Source organism: Oryza sativa, chromosome 8, assembly GCF_034140825.1.
Source record: "Oryza sativa Japonica Group chromosome 8, ASM3414082v1".
In the NCBI taxonomy this organism is placed as follows: Eukaryota; Viridiplantae; Streptophyta; class Magnoliopsida; order Poales; family Poaceae; genus Oryza; species Oryza sativa.
This window is the reverse complement of record NC_089042.1, coordinates 24,938,209-24,958,448: the sequence shown is the minus strand read 5'-3', so window position 1 is coordinate 24,958,448 and position 20,240 is coordinate 24,938,209. Positions and strand designations below refer to the sequence as shown.

The 20,240-nt window shown below is 40.3% G+C and overlaps 1 protein-coding gene across 2 annotated transcripts; it reads left to right on the top strand.

Annotated features, from left to right (window-relative positions):
• The first annotated feature begins 968 nt into the window (after nucleotides 1-968).
• Nucleotides 969-12,383, top strand: LOC4345959 (protein ENHANCED DOWNY MILDEW 2). Of its 2 annotated transcripts, XM_015793362.3 has the most exons (16): nucleotides 969-1,130; nucleotides 2,741-2,878; nucleotides 5,036-5,126; nucleotides 5,229-5,324; nucleotides 5,488-5,735; nucleotides 5,879-5,977; nucleotides 6,067-6,417; nucleotides 7,217-7,358; nucleotides 7,427-7,528; nucleotides 7,820-7,912; nucleotides 9,312-9,353; nucleotides 10,106-10,216; nucleotides 10,415-10,486; nucleotides 10,572-10,690; nucleotides 10,767-10,830; nucleotides 10,922-12,383. In XM_015793362.3, the coding sequence occupies exons 2-16, from the start codon at nucleotides 2,796-2,798 to the stop codon at nucleotides 12,008-12,010; spliced, it is 2,802 nt and encodes a 933-aa protein (XP_015648848.2). In that variant the 5' UTR covers nucleotides 969-1,130; nucleotides 2,741-2,795; the 3' UTR covers nucleotides 12,011-12,383. The 2 variants fall into 2 exon arrangements, with proteins under 2 accessions (XP_015648848.2, XP_025875760.1); XM_026019975.2 differs by lacking the exon at nucleotides 10,106-10,216.
• Nucleotides 12,384-20,240: the final 7,857 nt, after the last annotated feature.

Genomic DNA, 20,240 nt, shown 5'->3' with positions numbered 1-20,240 from the left:
CCATCTTGGACAGAGGCGGATCCGGCCATCTCGGTGGCGGCGGCTCTAGGGTTGGCGGCGGTGGCGATTTGCCTGCAGACTCGGGCGGCGCTCTGGTGGAAACATTTTTTTCACGAATGAGGAACGGGAACGGGACGGTACTGTGGAATAGAAGCGAATCGTTTTTTTTGTAACCAATGGCAATGGTGGGTAATTTTTTACCATCTCCATGAGGACATATGACTCCAGGTTTTGGTGGAGTACCCCTTGAGGAGCTCCAGAATATTCCTGGAGATGGAGCTGCGATTCAAGAGCCGGAGCTACTCCACTACTCGTGTTTGGCAAAAAAAAACTTGGAGATGGAGCTATTTTCTTGGAGAGGAGTCCTGCCAAACAGCCCCTTACTGCGAGAGAGAAAGGGGCAAAAGGGAGCAGTAAAAAAAAAAAAGCTTCAGCTCGGCCTCGTTTCCACGGGACAAAAAAGGGGGTCACACAGTAAAAAGAATCCCGACGCTGCACCTTCCTCCACGGCTCCATCCGCGCCGTCCACGAAACACGTCCAACCCAATCCCCACCGTCCGTTCCTTTCACCGGCACGGCCACCTGCCCGCAACGCAGCCTCCCCGCCTCACGTGTCAGAGCCCATCCCGATCCGACGGCCCACGCGAGCTCTACGCCCCCGGAAGGCTGGCCTATCCTACGGCCTACGTCGCCCGGCCCTACCCCCATGCATCCGGAGCCGTTCCACCCTCACTGACAGGTCGGCCCCACCGGAGGATCCCGCGACTCCTCCCCACGTCGATGGAGGCTACGCTTAGCCCATGACCACCCGGGCCCCACGGGTGTGGGGCCCATCTGTCAGTGAGGTGGTGGGTGGGCGGGTCGGTAAGTGAGGAGGAGAGAGAGGCGAGCATGAATTGGACGTGACCCTCTCTCCTCTCTCTCTCTCCCACTTCGTTCAAAGCGTGCGTGGTGTTCAGTTCATCTCTGTGCGAGAGAGAGAGAGAGAGAGAGAGAGAGAGAGGTGGTTGGGTTTTTGGCTTGTGGGTTTTGTGCAGGAGGAGGGGATTCGGATTCGTCTCTCCGCGGCGATCGAAACCCTAGCGAGCGCATCCCGATGGTTTCCTGCTGCGAGCTGCTCGAATCGTGAGGTATGCGTGCTCGATGATCGTTTCCGTGTTGTTCGTGGCGAATTTTGGGGGTGATCGGTTGGCTCCGGTTTTTTGGGAGGGATTTTTGGGCGGAATGCTTGCGGTTTTTCGGGGAGGAGATTTTTCTGGGTGTGGTTGAGGAAGGTTCTGATCGATTGAGGTGAGGAGGCACAGCTTCGTCGGATGATCTCTTGGCTTCCTCCGTGGTTGGTTTCACGGTTCGTCTCCTCCTCACCGGAGAGGAGCGCTCGGAATCAGCCGGCGGTGGAGCAGCGGTGAGGTGGGCGACGCGTCGGCGGAGGCGCACTGGCACCGAAATGTTTTGTGGCTCCGCGGCTTCCGCCATTGACGCGTTTCTCCACTTCCGGCTTCCGCGGCTCGTGTTCGACTCCCGACTTCACTGGCCTGCATTTTTCAGTTTAGATGAGCTGAGGGAAATAAGGATGTCGTAGACTCTTAATAATCGCATATCCACTTTCTGTGCACAAATGTGGCCATGTGGTGTGGCATGCCTGATTGCTTCGGCGAGCGGTTCTCCCTGTTAGACATCATGCACGGTGTTTCTTTTTTTTTTTCCTGGTCGATGGCGTAAAAAAGCAAGTATAATATATTTTTCCATTTGAAGCGGTTTGGATCCTGATCCTGCAGTTTGGTAGTTTCCCTCAATTTTGGGATGTGTCGGGTGGATTTTGGTTCGTCCATTTGCAGATGTGCTGTTTCAAGTTCATCTGTAAACCGAGTCTGTAGCTTTCCGATGGAATGTTTATGCCATGCCATAATTTTTGCATGACAAATAGTAAGAAACTAGAGGCTGCACTAAAAAAACAAAGGAAAGAAACTAGAGGCTGATAGGAGAAGGCAGATTACCTTGTTCATATTCTTCATGGATATTGCGCTCTGGTGGAGAGGGCAGGTTACCTTGTTCATATTCTTCATGGATATTGCGCTCTGGTGGAGAAGGCAGGTTACCTTGTTCATATTCTTCATGGATATTGCGCTCCGGAGGAACTAGATGAGCTTTTCTTCGTACTTACTAGGTGGGGTCCATGGGTGTAAGGTTGTTGCTTTCTATTTGCTATTTCTTTGGAAAGAAAATGATTGTTTGGATCATTTCATCCTACAATGAACTGCTAATGCCTTGAGCCTGTCTGTATAACCAATGGAGTGGTCAACTGGTCTCTGCTTTAAATTTATACTCCTGTTTGCAGCCAAGTGGGAACTTCTTGTATTCTGCATACTTGTAGTTTTAACTTTGACAGGCATAGCTACAGCCTATTAATTTAAGATATACTTACATGTTGCCACTTGTACTGTTTATAGTGCTTATTTGGATGAAATGCACTTCATTTTTGGCAGTTGTTAACTTTGCTATGAGAAAAAAAGAATCCTGTTTCTATAACAAACAATGTAGAACATTTAGTTTCATTCTGTAGTTAATTACTTTAATGAGGGTCTCATCATACAGCATTACTTTTGATTTATTGGTATTGTTTCAGCCAGAATAATTTGACTAAAGCAAAACATATGTTATAGAATATGCTACGGAAAGAGAAATAATTGTAAATTTCAATTACAGTGCTAAATAATATACTGTTTGGATGCTTAAACAGGTTTTATAAAAGGCATAAGAGTGAAGCAAGAATTTGCAATTGTAAACTCGAAGATATGACTGATAACGCTGAAGGCGAGAGTTCTGCTAATGTTGATTTGGTTTGTGCTTTATGTGATAACGGTGGTGAAATTGCAAGGTGCACGTCCTTTTCTTTGCTCTTGGATAATTTTTATATACAGCAAACAGATATAGTTCCTGCATTTAGAAATTCCTGAACCTTGCTCCCAACATTTATACTGGTCATTAAACATTTCTTGTCAAGTTATAGAAACTGTTTACAATTCTGGCTATGGATTTATTTCATTAATTCAAAGAGGTCTTATATTTTGGATTTTCTGTCTTTACAACTTAGTGTCCATCAGGGATTGAAATTTGGAGAATTTCGGCTGGATTTTTTCAATCCGTTGTGAATTTGGCCAAAATTTATTCAAATTCAGTCAAAACTTGTTTAAATTTTAGATACTTTCGTACCAATATTTTCTGGAATTCCCGAAATTGCGGTCTTTTACGGAATAGTAAACACTGGTGTCCATTAGTCTGCAGAATTGGATTTAACTGCACCATACTTCGTAATTCTGATCTTGCAATAATGTATGTATACCAACAATTTCGTTCCTATACCTATATGTTGCCACTTACTAGTTATTCTTGTGCTATGGATTTGGCCACTTTACTGGCAACCTTGGTTTTTAATTCCTGTACAATGAACTACAGAAAATAAGGAGAAATAATTGATTTAATGGGTGAGTAAGATAGGTTATTCTACTTTGCGCTCACCTGGAATAATTTGTTGTCACCACCTATATGATCTGTTGTGCACCCTTTTGTTCGCTGAAACATAATTTGTATGTTTATCTTATCGATAGCACTATTGTGCTTGTAAGTGTGGTATATTATTCAATTAATCAGTAAAAATCCTCACGATTTTGTTTGAGTAAAGCATAAGCTATTGACACATGTATGCCAAGAGTAAAAAGTATACAACCTGAGAAAATGAGTAAAGTCCATCACCGGTCCCTAAACTTGTACCGCTGTATCATCCCGGTCCCTAAACTCGCAAATCGACCGTTCAGGTCCTCAAACTTGTTCGACTGTGTCATCCCGGTCCCTAAACTTGCAGATCACTCGTTTAGGTCCTCCAACTTGTTTAGTTGTGTCACCCTGGTCCCTAAACAGGACGGCCTAAAAACTTTATATCAAAAAATAATTCATAACTTTTTCATGTGAACTCTAATGAAGACAAACTTTATATCAAAATTGTAGCCCTCGACACGACCTACAACTTTGTAGTTGAAAAGTTTTTTAATTAAAACTGTTTAGGGTCCCAAAATATTGTTGCATGTTTATAGATTTTGAAATTTTAATTTTAAAATTACATTTTGGGACAAAAAATGACTTAAAAATAAAAAAGTTCAACTACAAAGTTGTAGATCGCGTAGAGGGCTACAAGTTTGATATAAAGTTTGTCTTCATTAGAGTTTACATGAAAAAGTTATGAATTATTTTTAAATATAAAGTCTTTAGACCGTCCTATTTGACCCAGATAATATTCAAATCCAAGTTTAGGGACCGGGGTGACACAACTGAACAAGTTGGAGGACCTAAACGAGTGATCTGCAAGTTTAGGGACCGGGATGACACAGTCGAACAAGTTTGAGGACCTGAATGGTCGATTTGCGAGTTTAGGGACCGGGATGACACAGCGGTATAAGTTTAGGGACCGGTGATGGACTTTACTTTGAGAAGATCTTATGTGCTGTGTAGCAAAACTTCTGGGTGTAGAGGAAGTTTTTTTTTGCTCAATTTTACAGCAGGATGTTTTGGATGGGAGCAAACATTACACATTCTTAGTGGCTAAAACTATTGTGCCATTGTGTCAATTTTTTTTAATTGCGTAAAAAAAAACACTATTGTGCCAAGCAGCACTTTTGGAGAGGGCTGTTATGGAGCTCTTCAAGATGCATGAATGGAGATCTAGTATGGTTATGTGCGAGTTGAAATTTTGTATATCATATATTGGTATAGCTTCTTGTCTTAAATTTGTGAATCCCATTTGGTGTGGACGGTTTGTAGTGATTTACATTGACTTTGTGCAGCATTAGATGCAGTGGCCAGAATTAATAGAAAATTACACATTCTTTGTACTTCTCGTAAAATTTATGTGTTCTTTATTGATTGTATATTAGAGGCTTGAACCTCAACTATTGTCACTTGTTTGCTGTGAAAAATGCTCTGTGATGTATTCATTCATAACTTACCAATCGTGATGTGCATTTCTGCGACACTCTTGCAGCTGCGAAGGCAAGTGCCTCAGATCTTTTCATGCCGTCAGGGATGCTGGTGAAGATTGTCAAACACTAGGCTACACTAGGCGTCAATTTGATGTATCTGTTCTGAATCTTCCACTCATGAATGATACCGTTTTTACTTCACATGTTTTACACATATTAGATGGTAACATTCACTTAGCTTTCCCATATTTACAGGCATTGAATCCTTTTTTGTGCAAGAATTGTGAGCTTGAAAAATATCAATGTTTTGCATGCATGAGGTTGGGTTCAGCTAAAACAGATACTCCTGAGGTTAATCTCTTTTAGCCCTTTTGTTATGGAATTCCAAGATTAGTAATTGATTGCACTCCTTCAAAATTATTCTATAAGTCTAATATGTGATTTATTCCTTCCTTTTAAAACTGTCTGAATTTCTTTTGATCTTCTGACCTGATAAATTGCTTTTATTTTTTAGGTATTTCCCTGTGCATCTGCGAATTGTGGTTATTTCTACCATGCTAAATGCGTTGCACAGTTACTCTTTACTGAAAATGAAGCCAAAGCATTGGAATATACAACAAAGATAGCCAGTGGGGTAAAATTTGCATGCCCACTGCACAAATGTGATGTTTGCAAGTATGGTGAAAACAAGGATGAAAAGGAGCTACAGTTTGCTGTGTGCCGACGGTGTCCCAAGGCATATCATAGAAGATGCTTGCCAAGGCAAGGATTTCTCTCTTTTTCATATTTTGCAGGAAGTGGGTTACTAATGCATATTCTTTATGAGTTGATCATGAATGCATTCTTTGTGAGTTGATATTTATTTAACTTTATTCTTAAACTAATACATGCAAATCTATACATAGGAAAATCGCCTTTGATGACTTCGTTGACAATGGTGTATTTCATTTCCAAAGGGCGTGGGAGGGCCTTCTTCCCAATAACCGAATATTAATATTTTGCCTGTATGATTTCTCAGTTTTTTTTTATAAAATTGTTGCGTTTGTTATTCAAGTACACAAATTTCTGACTAAATCTTGTAATTTTTGCATAGGAAACATGATATTGATCCTAAACTTAGAACCCCGACAAGAGATCATATTAAATTTCCTGATAATCCTGCTGTCACGAGAAAGCCCTTCGATGTAAATGGAATGAACAAGAAGGTGGTTAAGATACGGCTTCTTGAGGATTGTCCACCTGCCCCATTGTCCAGTGACAAAAAATCATTTGGTACAGTGAACCGTTTTTCCTCAAGTGATGTGATAACCAAAAAGAGGAAAGTGCTTGTGTCTGGAGGTACAAAACATTGTGCTCTTAGTGCTGTGGCTAGGGAAAAAACATCAGTTCCGTCATTTATCCCCTTGAGCTCATTCCCTGTTATTGATAAAAGCACTGAGAGGAGGTAAATCTTGCGCACTTCTACTGTTAATTGTTTTCCTCTTTCATTCAGTTCTCATTGTTTCCTTTTGTTATGCAATCAACTTTGACTGCAAAAGTGAAAACCAAATGTTTGTTCCGCATAAAAACAACTCTAGTAAAGCTGTTGAAACTAAAAATTATACAGTTATAATTTGGGAGTGGCTATGGTACATGTGTAGTTAGTTTTATGCAATCTTGTAAACTTATCACATAATCCACTGATCATCCTACGAGTGGGAATGGTAGGAAGCAGAAGCAATATTTAAGGAGGGAAAACTAATCTTTGGTGGAAAATTTTACCATGTACCATAGCTACTCCTTTTATGTTTTACTGTTCAACTATGTTTGAAAAAAAAATAAACTGCAATTTTTTGGATTGGTGTACCAGCAGTGAGTGAGTGCCAAGTTTATTTTGCTTAACTGCTTTGGGGTTTATTTACACTCTGTTGTAAAGGTACTGACTACTGAATCACATTGAGAAAAGTTGAAGAGGTAAACAGAATACAGAAATTTATTACAAATCATATGGGGACACCTGGAATTTCTGACAAGATTAGCATCCATTGTGGATGATTAAATGGTTGTATTCAAATTTGTTGGATTTCTGGCTGCTAACAAAGAATTCAGAAATGATTTGTTCCATGGTTTATTCAACAGACAAAATTTCATTGTACATGCAGTTTGCATGATACCCTTTAAAATGTCTGTTGAAGCTGAACTTAGGTGATGTTGTGTTTTTATTTACTGCAATCCGCAAGAGCTGAGATTATCCTTTAATTCAGGATTCATGAGTTCGCACAGAAAGTGTCATCTGATATAACCATTGAGGATATACAAAAAAAGCTAGTGGTTCCATCTACACACACACCGGTTTCGAAGAATACTGATAAGATTACATTGGGAATGGTGCAAAGATCTGTTGAGGTACTCTTCTGCGCTTCCTTAAAAGAAATGCCATGAATTTGGTCGATTCTTACATATTGTCCTTGCAGGCTATAAATGCTGCTCTGCATATGTTAGAAAATGGTGCATCCATAGAAGATGTCAAATCTGTATGTGCACCTAGTGATCTTTTCCAACTTGCAAGGTGGAAGGTACATGAATATATTGAAAACACACTTCCTTGCTGTAACAATGGTTTACTGCTGAATATTATGAACTCCTGTGTCTCATTCTTATATGTAATAGGCCTTATAGTTTGTTTCTCTTTATGCACAATGAGAATGGTCAACATCACACCAGATAATAGAAAAATTCCTATGATTCTAACATGCTTGTAATTGCTTATGATTGTGTGGAGTGATATATGCTAAAAGCAAGTTTGTAGTCTGTATAGAAATAACAAAACCTCTTCTATCCATGATATCATGAACTATTGTCTGCAGAATAAACTGAATATATATCTTGCACCATTTCTTCATGGCATGCGCTACACATCTTATGGGCGCCACTTCACCAAACTGGACAAACTCGAGCAGGTTGGTATGCAGATCAGTAATACTGTGGGTTGGTTATTTTGCTGTACTGATCTATCATCCTTTTAATTTTCCTTTGGAAGATAACATTTTGATTTCGGAAGTTATAAATATTATTTTTAAATGTTAACCCAAAACAGTCTTGTCATGAAATAAATATTCTTGCGAACGGGTCTGTAGCCAGTGGCCACAACACTCTAGTAGCACCTACCAGCGTCTAGTTCAACTCCCCTTGGGAGCAAGTTTTCAGGGTTGGTTTTAAAAAGGACACTCGCTGGCCCCTCGGTTAAAACACGTGTTAGAAAACAACCTGTGGGCAAGCCCTCGTGTACGGGACAGGGGCCTCAAAGCACAGATTAAGGCCCGAACCATGGGGGGCAGGTCCTCGTGTCAAGGGACCAGGGTTCATGGACTTTCTTGGCTGGCTTTGGCTGCTGAGGCTTCTTCGTGAAAAAGCCGTGGGGGTGGTCTTTCCCCCACCGATCAAGTTTCTTTTAAATGGATATTCTTGCCAATTCTTTGCTCATTATCGTCAGTTTTAACAAAGTTGTACTTGATTTTGTAATTGGAAAAAGAAATCTATATCTCGTCCTTCAACTCTTGTTCAGTTTACTCTTCATTACTCAACTATAAATTGTTTGGTTCTGCATGAATTAAATTGTTTCGTGATGAATACTTGGAAAAACAATGTTCCAATTATCAAATAGCCCTGCAAATATTACTTGTGAATCCAAAGTTCCAGACAATTACTGTGTCAATGAGGTTTATGTTTGGACCTCTGCACATTCATATGCAGTGGTACACATCACTTGTCAAATATTTTAATTACCACTCCCTTTGTCTCAAGATGGAGAGATGATCATCATTTCATAGAAGGAACTGTTTGGCCTCCCTCTGTTTAGAGAAGAAGTTGCCATGATTAAAATTAAGCAAGAACAAATTATGCTACCCCTCTACCATTCCTTGGCATGTACCATTTTGCTGTATTTTTATGTGCTGAGAGTTAAACGTGGACAAAGGAATCAAACACATTTTTTTTAAAATCTTATTCAAGTGTCAATCTTGTCTTGTGATTTGCTTGCATAAATATGTCCACTGCACCAATAAACAAAAGTAGGAATTTGTTTCATTTGGTATTACCAATGGAAATTTCTAGAGATCTATATCCTTTTGCTACTTTTTACCACTTGTGAATTCAATTGTGATGAATGAAAACCAAACTTCATATTTCAATTTTCATAACCACTGTTGTTTGATTTCATGCCCTGTTTTTATTAGCACTGAAAAATAGTGGTTATTCTTACCTCGGGGTTATTGTTATGCTTAACTATTATATACTCTAGTTTCTACCTTCTTCTGATGCTGTTTTTAGTACTGACATAACAATGTTTAAATTATGCAGATTGTAGATAGGCTACAATGGTATATTGAAAGTGGTGATACGGTACATGTTTGTTCTGCTTTGTTATGTAAATTTGGTCATCATGAATGTGCATAAGTGATGCAACATACAGGTTTCAATGTGCTTGCTTTTTGTGTCATACATCTGCATAAATTCTGGTGTTCGATTGTAGCGATATTGTATCGATGCTTTATCCTTGCCAAGCTTAGATATCCAGGTTCAAATGAAGTAAATTAGCTCGGGCAGTTGTTTATTTGTACTGGGAGTCTGGGAAGAGCCTGCTGGCTCTCAAAAACTAACACGGAGATATATTTTCATTTATTCGTGCTAATCTTGCTCTATGGATTTTGATATTATGCCGAGTCATGACAATGGATAACCTCAATGTCCTAATTTCGATACTATGCAAACAATTACCCTAGCTGCTTAGCATAGATACTAAATGATTGCAATAATGTAATAGTAGGATTTATGTGTCACCGTCTGCTCGATCTGTCAAGTGTTTAATGCCACTTGCTTTATACCCTTGGATTAACCTCTCAAATCTTCATACTGTGTTTCAAGAGAAGTAGATGATGGCAGATTTTCTATTTTATTGATGTCTTGATTTGACTCTTTGTAATCGTGCTTGCAATGCTGTTGATCTACCAACTTAATGCTATGTTTAGTTTTCCATCTGATATTGATTGTACCAATTTTTTTGGGTTCATAATAAAAATAGAAGACCTTTACACATGATCCAGATGTGCCACTTCTAACAATTCACTACACATTCCTTTTCCTGTCTGTTTTAGGTTGTTGACTTTTGCTGTGGCTCAAATGATTTTAGCTTATTATTGAAGGAAAAGCTTGAAGCTTCTGAAAAAAGTTGCTTCTATAAAAATTTTGATCTTATTCAACCAAAGGTGGGGGTAATATATGATGTTTTTTTTAATATTGAACAAGTTACCATGCATGAAATAGATACGTTCAGTAAGATGGAAATACCGGGGAGATTAAAAGGGTAAAAGCTACATATATGAGGGCCTAGTCATGCACCTGATAAATATTTTTGTCACACCCTATCCTGTGTTGAAGCTGACACAACATACCTCTTTCCCTAGAATGACTTCAATTTTGAGAGACGAGACTGGATGACCGTTCAACCAGATGAATTGCCCACAGGATGTCGATTGGTATACTCACAACCCAGCCATTCATTTTATTTGTTCTCACAGAAAGTCTCAGTTTTCTCTACTTGATATTTGCTATTTCCCTCAGATCATGGGATTGAATCCTCCGTTTGGGTTTAAAGCTTCTCTTGCTAATCAATTCATTAATAAAGCCCTCACTTTCAAGCCCAAGCTGATCATACTCATTGTTCCTAAGGAAACTGAAAGGTACTGTCCCACTCTCCATATATACTTGTGGCTGTCATTGATTGTTAACACAGCTCCATTTTTTAATGTCTGGTAGGCTGGACAGGAAATACCCACCATATGAGCTAATATGGGAGGATTCTCATCAGCTTGCAGGAAAGGTACGATAGTACTCTCCTTGGTACAGTTGCATGTTATCCTTGACATGGTGTTGCAAAATTCCGTTCTGACTGTTTCTTTGGAAAACTGTAGTCGTTCTATTTGCCTGGGTCGCTTGATGCTGATAACAAGATTATGGAACAATGGAATATGTCACCACCTCCTCTTTCTCTATGGAGCCGTAGTGATTGGGCTCGGAAACACAAGGAAATAGCTAAAACAATGGGGCACATCAGTAAAAATGTGTGGTGCTTAGATGATACTCAAAGGTCTGTTGTAAACACAGGGCATGCACAAATGGCTAATGAGGGGGATGATGACCTTGACAACAAAGAAAGACAAGAAGAGGCACCACTAAATGCCTCTGTTATAGATCAGTTGTTGTCTGACACATACCATGATCCTACTAGCTCGCCAGGGGACTACTGGACAGATACCAATGGAAGATCACGGCAGCCTTGCAACTACGAGGGAAGAAATGATCCAACCCATGAATATCATGCAGGCATGGGTTGTGGATCTGACATGAGCATTTCATCATCTGACAAGAGCGATTGTGAAAAACAAACCGAAACTATGTCAAACTCAGAGCATGGGCATACTGGTTCAGAAGCCCACGATCATGTTGGAAGTGCACCTGTGGAACAACCAACTGGTTTTGCGGATTGTGATGAGGTGACATCAGCTGGCATTGAGTACCATAGCCTGGAAAATTCACCACTCACAGAGAGACCTGCAGATGCAGCTGGAGTTCAATACAAGATGCTGGAAGACACACCACCTCCTCTGGATGAACTCGTACCTGGCTTTTCTGGGCAGCCGATCGTTTCACTTCCTGGAGGAGGCAGGCTTTCAGCTGGGTTGCAATATCAAAGGCTGGAAGACACACTGTCCAGAGGGACACCTGAAGCTGGTGCTGGTTGCAGACAGCTGGAAGATTCACTACCTGCACCCCCTGCTGCTTCTGAGGTCGATGCAGTGGTTGCAAAATATCTGCCACAGACAACGAGTGATCTCCCTGCATTACCGTTCGTTCCTGCTCCAAGAATTCCCTTCCCTGGACTCCAGTTCGCCCCAAGAAATGACTTGTGGCAAGGATGGTACCCACCTCCAGAATTTCTGTCCAGAGGCATGGACCATCCGCCTTTCATGCACGGCTCCTCTGGTTGGCTCGACGACTAGAGGAGTGAGACATTAACCCAAGCCCTAGTAAAGATTACTGACAGCCGCTGTTAGCAAAGACCACTTGTGCAGTTGTGCTTCAACCTGGCGAGGAAGGTGAAAAGGTGAAAACACCAGACTTGGTTCTTCTCTTGTCACGAGCCACCGTGTAGAGTCTGTAGAGTACAGCTACTTGTGCTGTGCCTCGGCCTATCTTTTCAAGGTGCGAGCTTGTTTTGTCCTACGGCCTGCTTTTAGAATACGCTGAGGCTACATGCTACTACCAATTTTCTGGACAGGAAACTTCCAAAACTCTCCTTGCCAATCCACGCCTGTTGATGTACTAGGACGTATTTTGCCTCTTTCCTTGTTGGTTGGTTGGTTGGTTGCACTCTGATGATGTGTGTGTGTTTTTTTTTGGGTCATGGTGGTGGATTGGTGCGCTGCGCCCCTTGTATTTCTCCACAGTTGCCGTTTTGTCTCTAAGCCTAAGGTGATGCTGCTGGCCGGTTTGGGAGTTGGGACGGCGACAACGCAACGCTGCTACTGCTATACTTGCTGTAGTATGGCATGGACGGGAGGGAGACGGAGGTTGGCGTCGGGATTGGGAGGAATCGGAATGGAAGCTGTGTGTCCATCGAGTCATGGACCATCATGTTTGTGTAGCCGCGGGGGCATTATCGGTGGAAGAGCCGGGCCGATGTCGCGGGATTCGGTCCCGCCAACGTCCGACCGGTGGGCCCGATCCCCCGCACGTGCGACCTCCGTATGGGCAATTGCAATTCATGGCGCGCGAAATGACCTTCCTGCCCCTCCTCCTTACTGACCTCAACGCCTGCGAGCGAATTCGCGTCGCGATTGAACCAACCGACTGAGAGTCTGAGAGAGTGAGGGGGGCCTGCGACGGTGGGCCTACCACCGGTGGTGGGCCCGGGGTGCACGTGATGCGGCAGGGCCGGGAGGGGAGTGAAGCCGTGAAGTGGCGGCCCCGGCGGCGGTGGTGGTCAAAGTGGTGCCCCCGTTGTTGCTCTGTACACCGCTTTGTGCCGCGGTGCATGGTGGCCCATGGCCTTGCCCTTTCCCTACCTTTCTCATCTCCTCAGTCCAGGGGCGGATCTAGAAAAAAATAGTAGTGGGAGCTGAATAAACTACATCAGCATAAGTCGAACCTCCAGTCCCCACATCCTATGGATCTATGGGAAAAAAATTTAGTGGGGGCTTAGGGGGGTCTCCACTGTCCCGGGAGCGGTAGTGGAGTCTCAAGACCCCTCCGCCCCCGTTGTAAATCCGCCCCTGCCTCAGTCCTCATCTTATTTGGACTATTATACTCCTATCAATAAATATAGACATTTGTAAGTTGTTTAGTAGAGATGTTTGCTTTTTTAAAACAAAGGATAAATGGGGTGGGTGGTTAATGGTAAGGTAAGACGAAATTCAAATAAGAGGTGATTGATGAATAAGTTTTACTTTGGAATGCTTATATATTTGTGAACGAACTTTAGATACTTCGAATACTTATATCTATGAATAGAGGGAGTAGCTTTCTCGGTTTGGTTTGGTCCTATTTCTTCCTCACACACGTAGCCAGATTCTACTCCTTCTCTCTATGCCAAAAATTATTCTGCTTATGTTGGTATCCGTGAAAGGGCATATAGCCTAGTGGTTGCAGTGAGCTGAATAACACTCCAAGGTCCCGAGTTAAAATCTCCATAGGAGCGAATTTCAGATTGGGTTATTTGAGAACTAAGTTTCTTGTTCAATAGGCTAAGTTCCTAATTTAAAAAAAGACTGCATATATCTGGTTGGGCCCAACCCGTCTCTCTGCATGCTCTACGCACAGCCAATTTGAAACTGCATGCATACATCATTAACGGGGCTAATCTCGGGAGAAACAGAACAAATTTGAACATGCGCCTTCTATTGTGGGACACCGGTAGAAATATTTAGCGCCCTCTAAACTGGGACGGAGGGAGTATTTATTTTCCATGGGGACATCTCACTGTTCCATTTCTTCTCATGGTGATATCTCACGCGATCTGTTTTTGCTTCCTTATCCATAAAAATAATGTGAGATAACAACACGAGGGAACAATATTTCCATGCACCTAGTTTCGCTATAAGAGGGCGAATATGGTGAGGTAGGCCCTAGTTAGCTGTTCATGTGAGGAATCTTTATTGTATTTTATCCTCTATAATTTATATTTTCTCTGAGACATTTAGAAATAAACATTGTAAGTAAAGGTACCATTTCAATGTTTTTTCCCTACTAGGTTATGTGCTCTTTAGACCGTTGGATCACCTATTATATATGACAACTCTAATAGTGGACCATTGGATCTCAAGTACCTACGGCAACCCTAATATATAAAGCACTACCAAGTTGCCTTCTCTCTATTCCCTCGTCGCTGTTTTGACTATTCATCCACGTCATCGCACCATCACCAACCTAGCCCACCTATGAGCCTTCTCCATGGATCACTCTTAGATCTAGCTTTTTGCGGTCTTCGATTATGGATGAAGAAAATAGGTTGCAACTACCAGTGATTTCATCACTCAATGTTTTGGTGAAAATCAGGTACTACCTCCGTTATATGTTATAAGACTTTCTAGCATTGCCCACATTCATATAGATGTTAATGAATCTAGACACATATATATCTAGATTCATTAATATATATATGAATGTGGATGATGCTAGAAAGTCTTATAATATGAAACGGAGGAAGTGCATTTTTTTTACTAGGTTATCCCTTCTTTGCAAGTTTATATTTTACAATTACAAGGAAAGTGCACATGCACAAACATCACCACATGTACATGTGGAATCGCAACGTGTTACCACATATCAACATATGAATCGTACCCTACTACTGCTTATTGGAGCTAGGATAAAAATCTAGAGGTGATTTTGAATATTGTTATTTTTGTTGTCTGGCTATCATGATCGCTAGAAAACAAGTACAAAAGCTAGCTAATTAAAATTATTCTTTTAAGAAATCAAACCTAAAATTCAAAATCGACTCAAACCCAAGACAAGCATGGCCAACTATTATTTCTTACAGTTCTAGGCTTCCAACATGATTAGAACTGCAGGCTTGCAATCTAGAGGAAAGGTTTGATTTTTTTTAATGGAAAACCAAATGATTAGATTTACTTTTAAACACACTCATATATCTTACAAAAATAGGGATTTGCTATTGCTTGTGTTCCACATGAAAAGGTGCTGGTCAACAGCACATGCATACACATATTGTTCAACCCTCTTCTCAAACAGAGATTTGAATGGCAAAACAGAAGTCACCCCTGCTAACTGGCAAGCCTAAAAAAACCCTTCTCTTAGAAACTTTCACTGTGTGAAAGATGGAATTGATCCCACGTGAGATTGGAGAAAAAAGACGGTGTTCTTTCACTTTTGGACCCCTACACTTCTGCTTTGATCAGCAAGCCAAAGCCTTATAACTCGTTCTCTTGGTCAGCTCCTTATGGGAACAATCTTCTCCCTTATCTCTCCTAAAAGGCTTTGATTTTCTGCATCATTGGTAGTCATTGCATTTGTGTATGGTCTGGTTAGAGCGAGCTCATTGGTAGTCATTGCATTTGTGTATGGTCTGGTTATCTGACAAATTACTAAAGTCTAAAGGCAACTGATTTCTTTTCTTATAGTTGTAGCAATGTTTTCTTCTTTGGTTATTTGACAAATAACAATAGATTTAAACCATTTTGCGAGTAGTTATAATTTTCGTATTATGTGAAAGACAAACATACACATGCAAGTTGTCACTTGTTCGTTACTAAATAATATAAAAAAGTTCCTTATGTACAATTTTTATGCATTTTATATTTGTCCCCTCCAATCAAATTAACCTCCATATCTCTAGCAATCTGCTAAATTATACTTCCACTGCTTTGTATTTTGGAAATATGACGCATTAGATGTTTTATATATCCATTCACATTTACTTTATATGACAACATTACAGTATCTGGGTTTGTACAACAATAATATAGAGCGGGGTTTTCTCTTGTACCTAGAAAAAACAACATTGCAGTATTGTTCATCTAGATTTCATTTTTCTTCTTGAATTGTTGATAGTGGTAAAGTGTAACAGAGGTAAACATCCAATAGTTTTTACACCCTTTTAGAAAAAGATACAGTAGAGGGCTCCATAAAACCTTATTTTTTTTATGGTATGGTTAGTGAACATGAGCTGATAGCTGTCCACATGGACTGCGGCCACAGATGATCCTGATGTGTAAACTCATGCTACTGCTAAGGCTGAGTTCGGATGGGGGAGATGGGAACCTAACTCCTGTGCACGGAAAACGGAGCGGTCCATTAACACGTAATTAATTAAGTATTAGCTAATTTTTTTTAAAAAATTGATTAATTTGATTTTTTAAGCAACTTTCGTATAGAAACTTTTTACAAAAAATACACCGTTTAATAGTTTGAAAAGCGTGCGCGCGGAAAACGAAGAAGAGGGGATGGGAAAAGGTGCATGCGAACACAGCCTAAGCTAGTTGTGTGTGCTTAAAAACCTCTAGTATTCTAACCAAAAATACATTTACATCTAGGTGCAGAGAGAAACCTCCCTCCCTCCACTCTCTCTCTCTCTCTCTCTAACCCACACGCTTGTGCTTTGTGCAAGTAGCACCAGTTCATTGGGACATATGAAGAAGGAAGAGGAGGATGCCAATGCCACCATCTCCTTCAACCTGCCTTCCCTTCCTCACCATGCTTCCCTGCTCCTCCTCGTCTCCGGGAGGCCATTCCGGTGACCTCGTCGTCGCCGCCGCCGCCGCCGCCGCCGTCGTCTTCTCTCAGTAGTTCTTCTGCAGAGCCAAGGCATGGAGGCCGCCATGCGAGCTTAGCTCAACAAAATGGAGGAGATCGAGTTTTGGTGAAGAAGAAACCGTTCCATGGTACTGATCATATGATGGTATGCAGGAAGGCCAGGCATTTTTTCTCTCTCTGAATTAATTCAAATCCTCTCTTTTTTCTTTCTTTTTCTTTTCTGCTTTCCTCTCCTTGGCACCTGTTGCCGTTCTTGCTGCTTTAATTAGCTTGCTGAGACTGTCTTTTAGCTCGTTTGATTATGATGTAAGGCCATTGGTCTTATCACCAGAAATTGAGATGGTCCTGAAGATTTCATATATATGACTATATATATGTATAAAGTCACCTTTTAATTGGTATGGAGCTCAAGTGCAATATTACAGCTTTATAATTTAATCATTTGCTTCTGCATTTGAGATGTTATTGTAATGTTCTTCAAGGAAGAATCATCCATGAGACCATGAGCATACATGTGAATCATACACGTCTCTATCTACTCTAGAATCTAGATTATTCCCTGGTTCTGGAGTGCAATGCAGTTACTGTTTACTAACATAAGTACTGAAATATATTATGAATTTTCTCTCTCTAGTCTCTATGCAGTAGTTTCCAGTAACCATATTATGTCAGTCTAGAGTAAAATCTTCAAGAAACTTAGTCCTGCATATAATTTTGCAATGCAAAATTGATATCTCCTGTCATTGCAAAGAATCATTGAGCAAACGTTATGCTCATAGCCTTTTTGTCTTTTAGGTGCCTTTAGCGTGTGGTTTTGAGACTCTTGATCACTCTTGACTAATGGACCAGTCATGCACTTTGTGTTCTGTTGTGACATAGCTTCTATGATTGAGAAGTGGTTGTTGAGAACTACTAATAGTTTTTTTTAGCTAGCTTATATACATTTGATTGTTTTGTCATTTATTTCTACTGGTTTTTATACACACTTGCATTTTGTCATTTTTTTCTTGTAGTTTGGTTTAATATGCTGGTGATGTACAGCTAGCCTCCTTCTACACATCTACTTGTTTGTGCCCTAACAACCACCACCAAGGACACTTCTCATAAATATTTGTTTTCTCTCTTATGTTGCATCACATCCTTGTCCATAACCTGTTGACACCACAACTGTTCAAAGCTTCCCTTTTCCTGTTACTCCCCTGTAAGCTCTTTTTGACTGGTCAAGCCACTTAATTAGCTTACCAGACTTACAATTTAGAGTTTGTTTTGCTAGTGTTTTCGACTTTAGAGGATAAACAAGGTCAATATCCTTAACTTTTTATGGTCCCCCTCATGTATCAAACCTTTCTCTATGCATAGTAAATTTGCAGTAGTACAGACAATTGCAGCCACTACATATGTGTTTTCAAAGTACTCCCCATTTTAGGGGATAAAGATAATAATATCTTAGTTCGAATTATTTTTTCTTGGCTGCACACGCACACTATATATACTCATGCACAAACACACACACACACCTATAAGTGCGCCTTCAAACACACGCCTACTGTATCTGTAGCTTTACTAAATTCTTATCGAAAGCCTACTCACCATATGCGTAATATATGTGGACACCAAACTTTATACGTTGATTAGTAGAGTTGTTAACCCTGATGACTGAAGTCATGTACCCCTAACACATCATCATATTATCTATGCTTCCTTTGAACCCACGAAAAAAACTTAAGCACTCATATGTAAATAACTGAATTGCTAATTTGAATTCCCAAATAACATTAAATGTGTCTGTTTTTCATTGTAAATGAATCAATTATTTGGAAACTCAACTAACTTGCATGGAAAAAAACGTCTTCCCTTAACTCCTTATGAACTTCGCACCGTCTTGTGCGAGTCGTTAAAAAAAAAGAAACATTGGATAATTTTTATAATGGAAAAAATTAACCAGCAATCTCTTACAAAGTTACTGTAGAAATTCTGTAAAATTCCTATGGCTACAGCGCTGTGTGCTCCGTTCACAGCGCCACGGCAACATCGCTCGAGGAATTAATCCATTTTAAGAAATGGACACGAATCCAAGAATTTACCGTCCTCGGGATTCACACTCTCCCCGACCAAGCGTATGACGAGAAATATACAAAGGGTAGAGCAATATGCAGCACGAAACGTGGATCACTATTAATTACTAATTAAGGCGCGGCATTAGCGTCGCTATCTTCATCACCTTTGTTTAGTCCATATATACGAGATACTGCCTGTGTTCTTGAGCTGCTGGTTTTGACTTTTGGATCTGATGCTGGCTACCTACTTACTGCAAAAGTTTACCTGCCAATGTGAGAAATTGGCGACCTAGGGGGTTGAAAATTTTTAAGACCTATAGCTGCTGGTAGCATCTACTAGTGTTTACACTTGCACTTTTTAAGAGTTTTTTTTAGCCAAATATGTTCCATTGATCTGCATTTTGTCATAGTTAAAGTCGGAGATAGCGGTGGATCATATCGATAGCTAGGACTTCATGGGGATGTTTTAAGGAGCTTTAGATTATTAGTGAGAATTTATAGAGTAAGATCTGGATAAGCTGAAAAAATGTTTTCTGGTTTCTAATTCATTATCAGATTATGCAACTATATCATCATAATTTGGACGAAAAGCTAACTGTTGAGGAAAACTTTTGATTTGAGAAAAATTTGCAACTCCCAGAAGCTCTCCAAAAAGGCTCATGTGTCTATCCATACATAGAGTATCTAATCACCTGATAAATATTTGTGTGATATACTCTCTCCATTCCAAAATATAAGGCACAGCCATCCTTAACCCAAAGACCAAGAAATAATTATTATCATCTTGTAGTTTGGATCATCCTAATAAATAAAATGCATGCATCCAATAGGATTAGATAACATGAGAGTGGAGGATTTAAAAAAGTTATAATTTAATAGAGAAGATGTTATAGTTAATTGCATGCTTGCATGCATGACTTATATTATGGAACATTTAAGGAAAGTGGTTGTGCCTTATATTATGGGATGGAGGGAGTAGATACGTGGATCTATAGCTGATGTAAAGAATAGAAGGTACCTTTATTATCAAAGAAATTTACTGTGTAATTACTGAAAATAGGAATATGAAATCCGAACCTAATATATGTTAGCTTGGAGGTGCATTTGAGTTTGTTTTAGCTATGCCCCCCAAAGAGTCCTATGTTCTATTCTTTTACCTAAATGCACTTGTGGTTGATTTGTTTACTGATAAATTAGCCATATTCTTTTATTAAGTTTTACTCATACTCAAAAAGTTTTATATATTAGTACATTTTGCACTTTTAATACTTTAGCCATTTTAGAAACAAACCTCTGAAAAACTTATTCGGGTCCTGAAGCCATGGAGCTGGAGTCCCTGTCACCGAGCCCCAACACATGTGGTGGACCAAGCCAACCTAGCGTGCCTAGAGATTGGTAC

What these genes read in the sequence shown, in the direction of transcription:
- LOC4345959 (XM_015793362.3), top strand. Translation starts at nt 2,796, where the DNA reads ATGACTGATAACGCTGAAGGCGAGAGTTCTGCTAATGTTGATTTGGTT. An exon ending in ATATTGAAAGTGGTGATACG is followed by an intron (nt 9,354 to 10,105) that starts GTACATGTTTGT and finishes TGTCTGTTTTAG; the next exon opens with GTTGTTGACTTTTGCTGTGG. An exon ending in GTTCCTAAGGAAACTGAAAG is followed by an intron (nt 10,691 to 10,766) that starts GTACTGTCCCAC and finishes AATGTCTGGTAG; the next exon opens with GCTGGACAGGAAATACCCAC.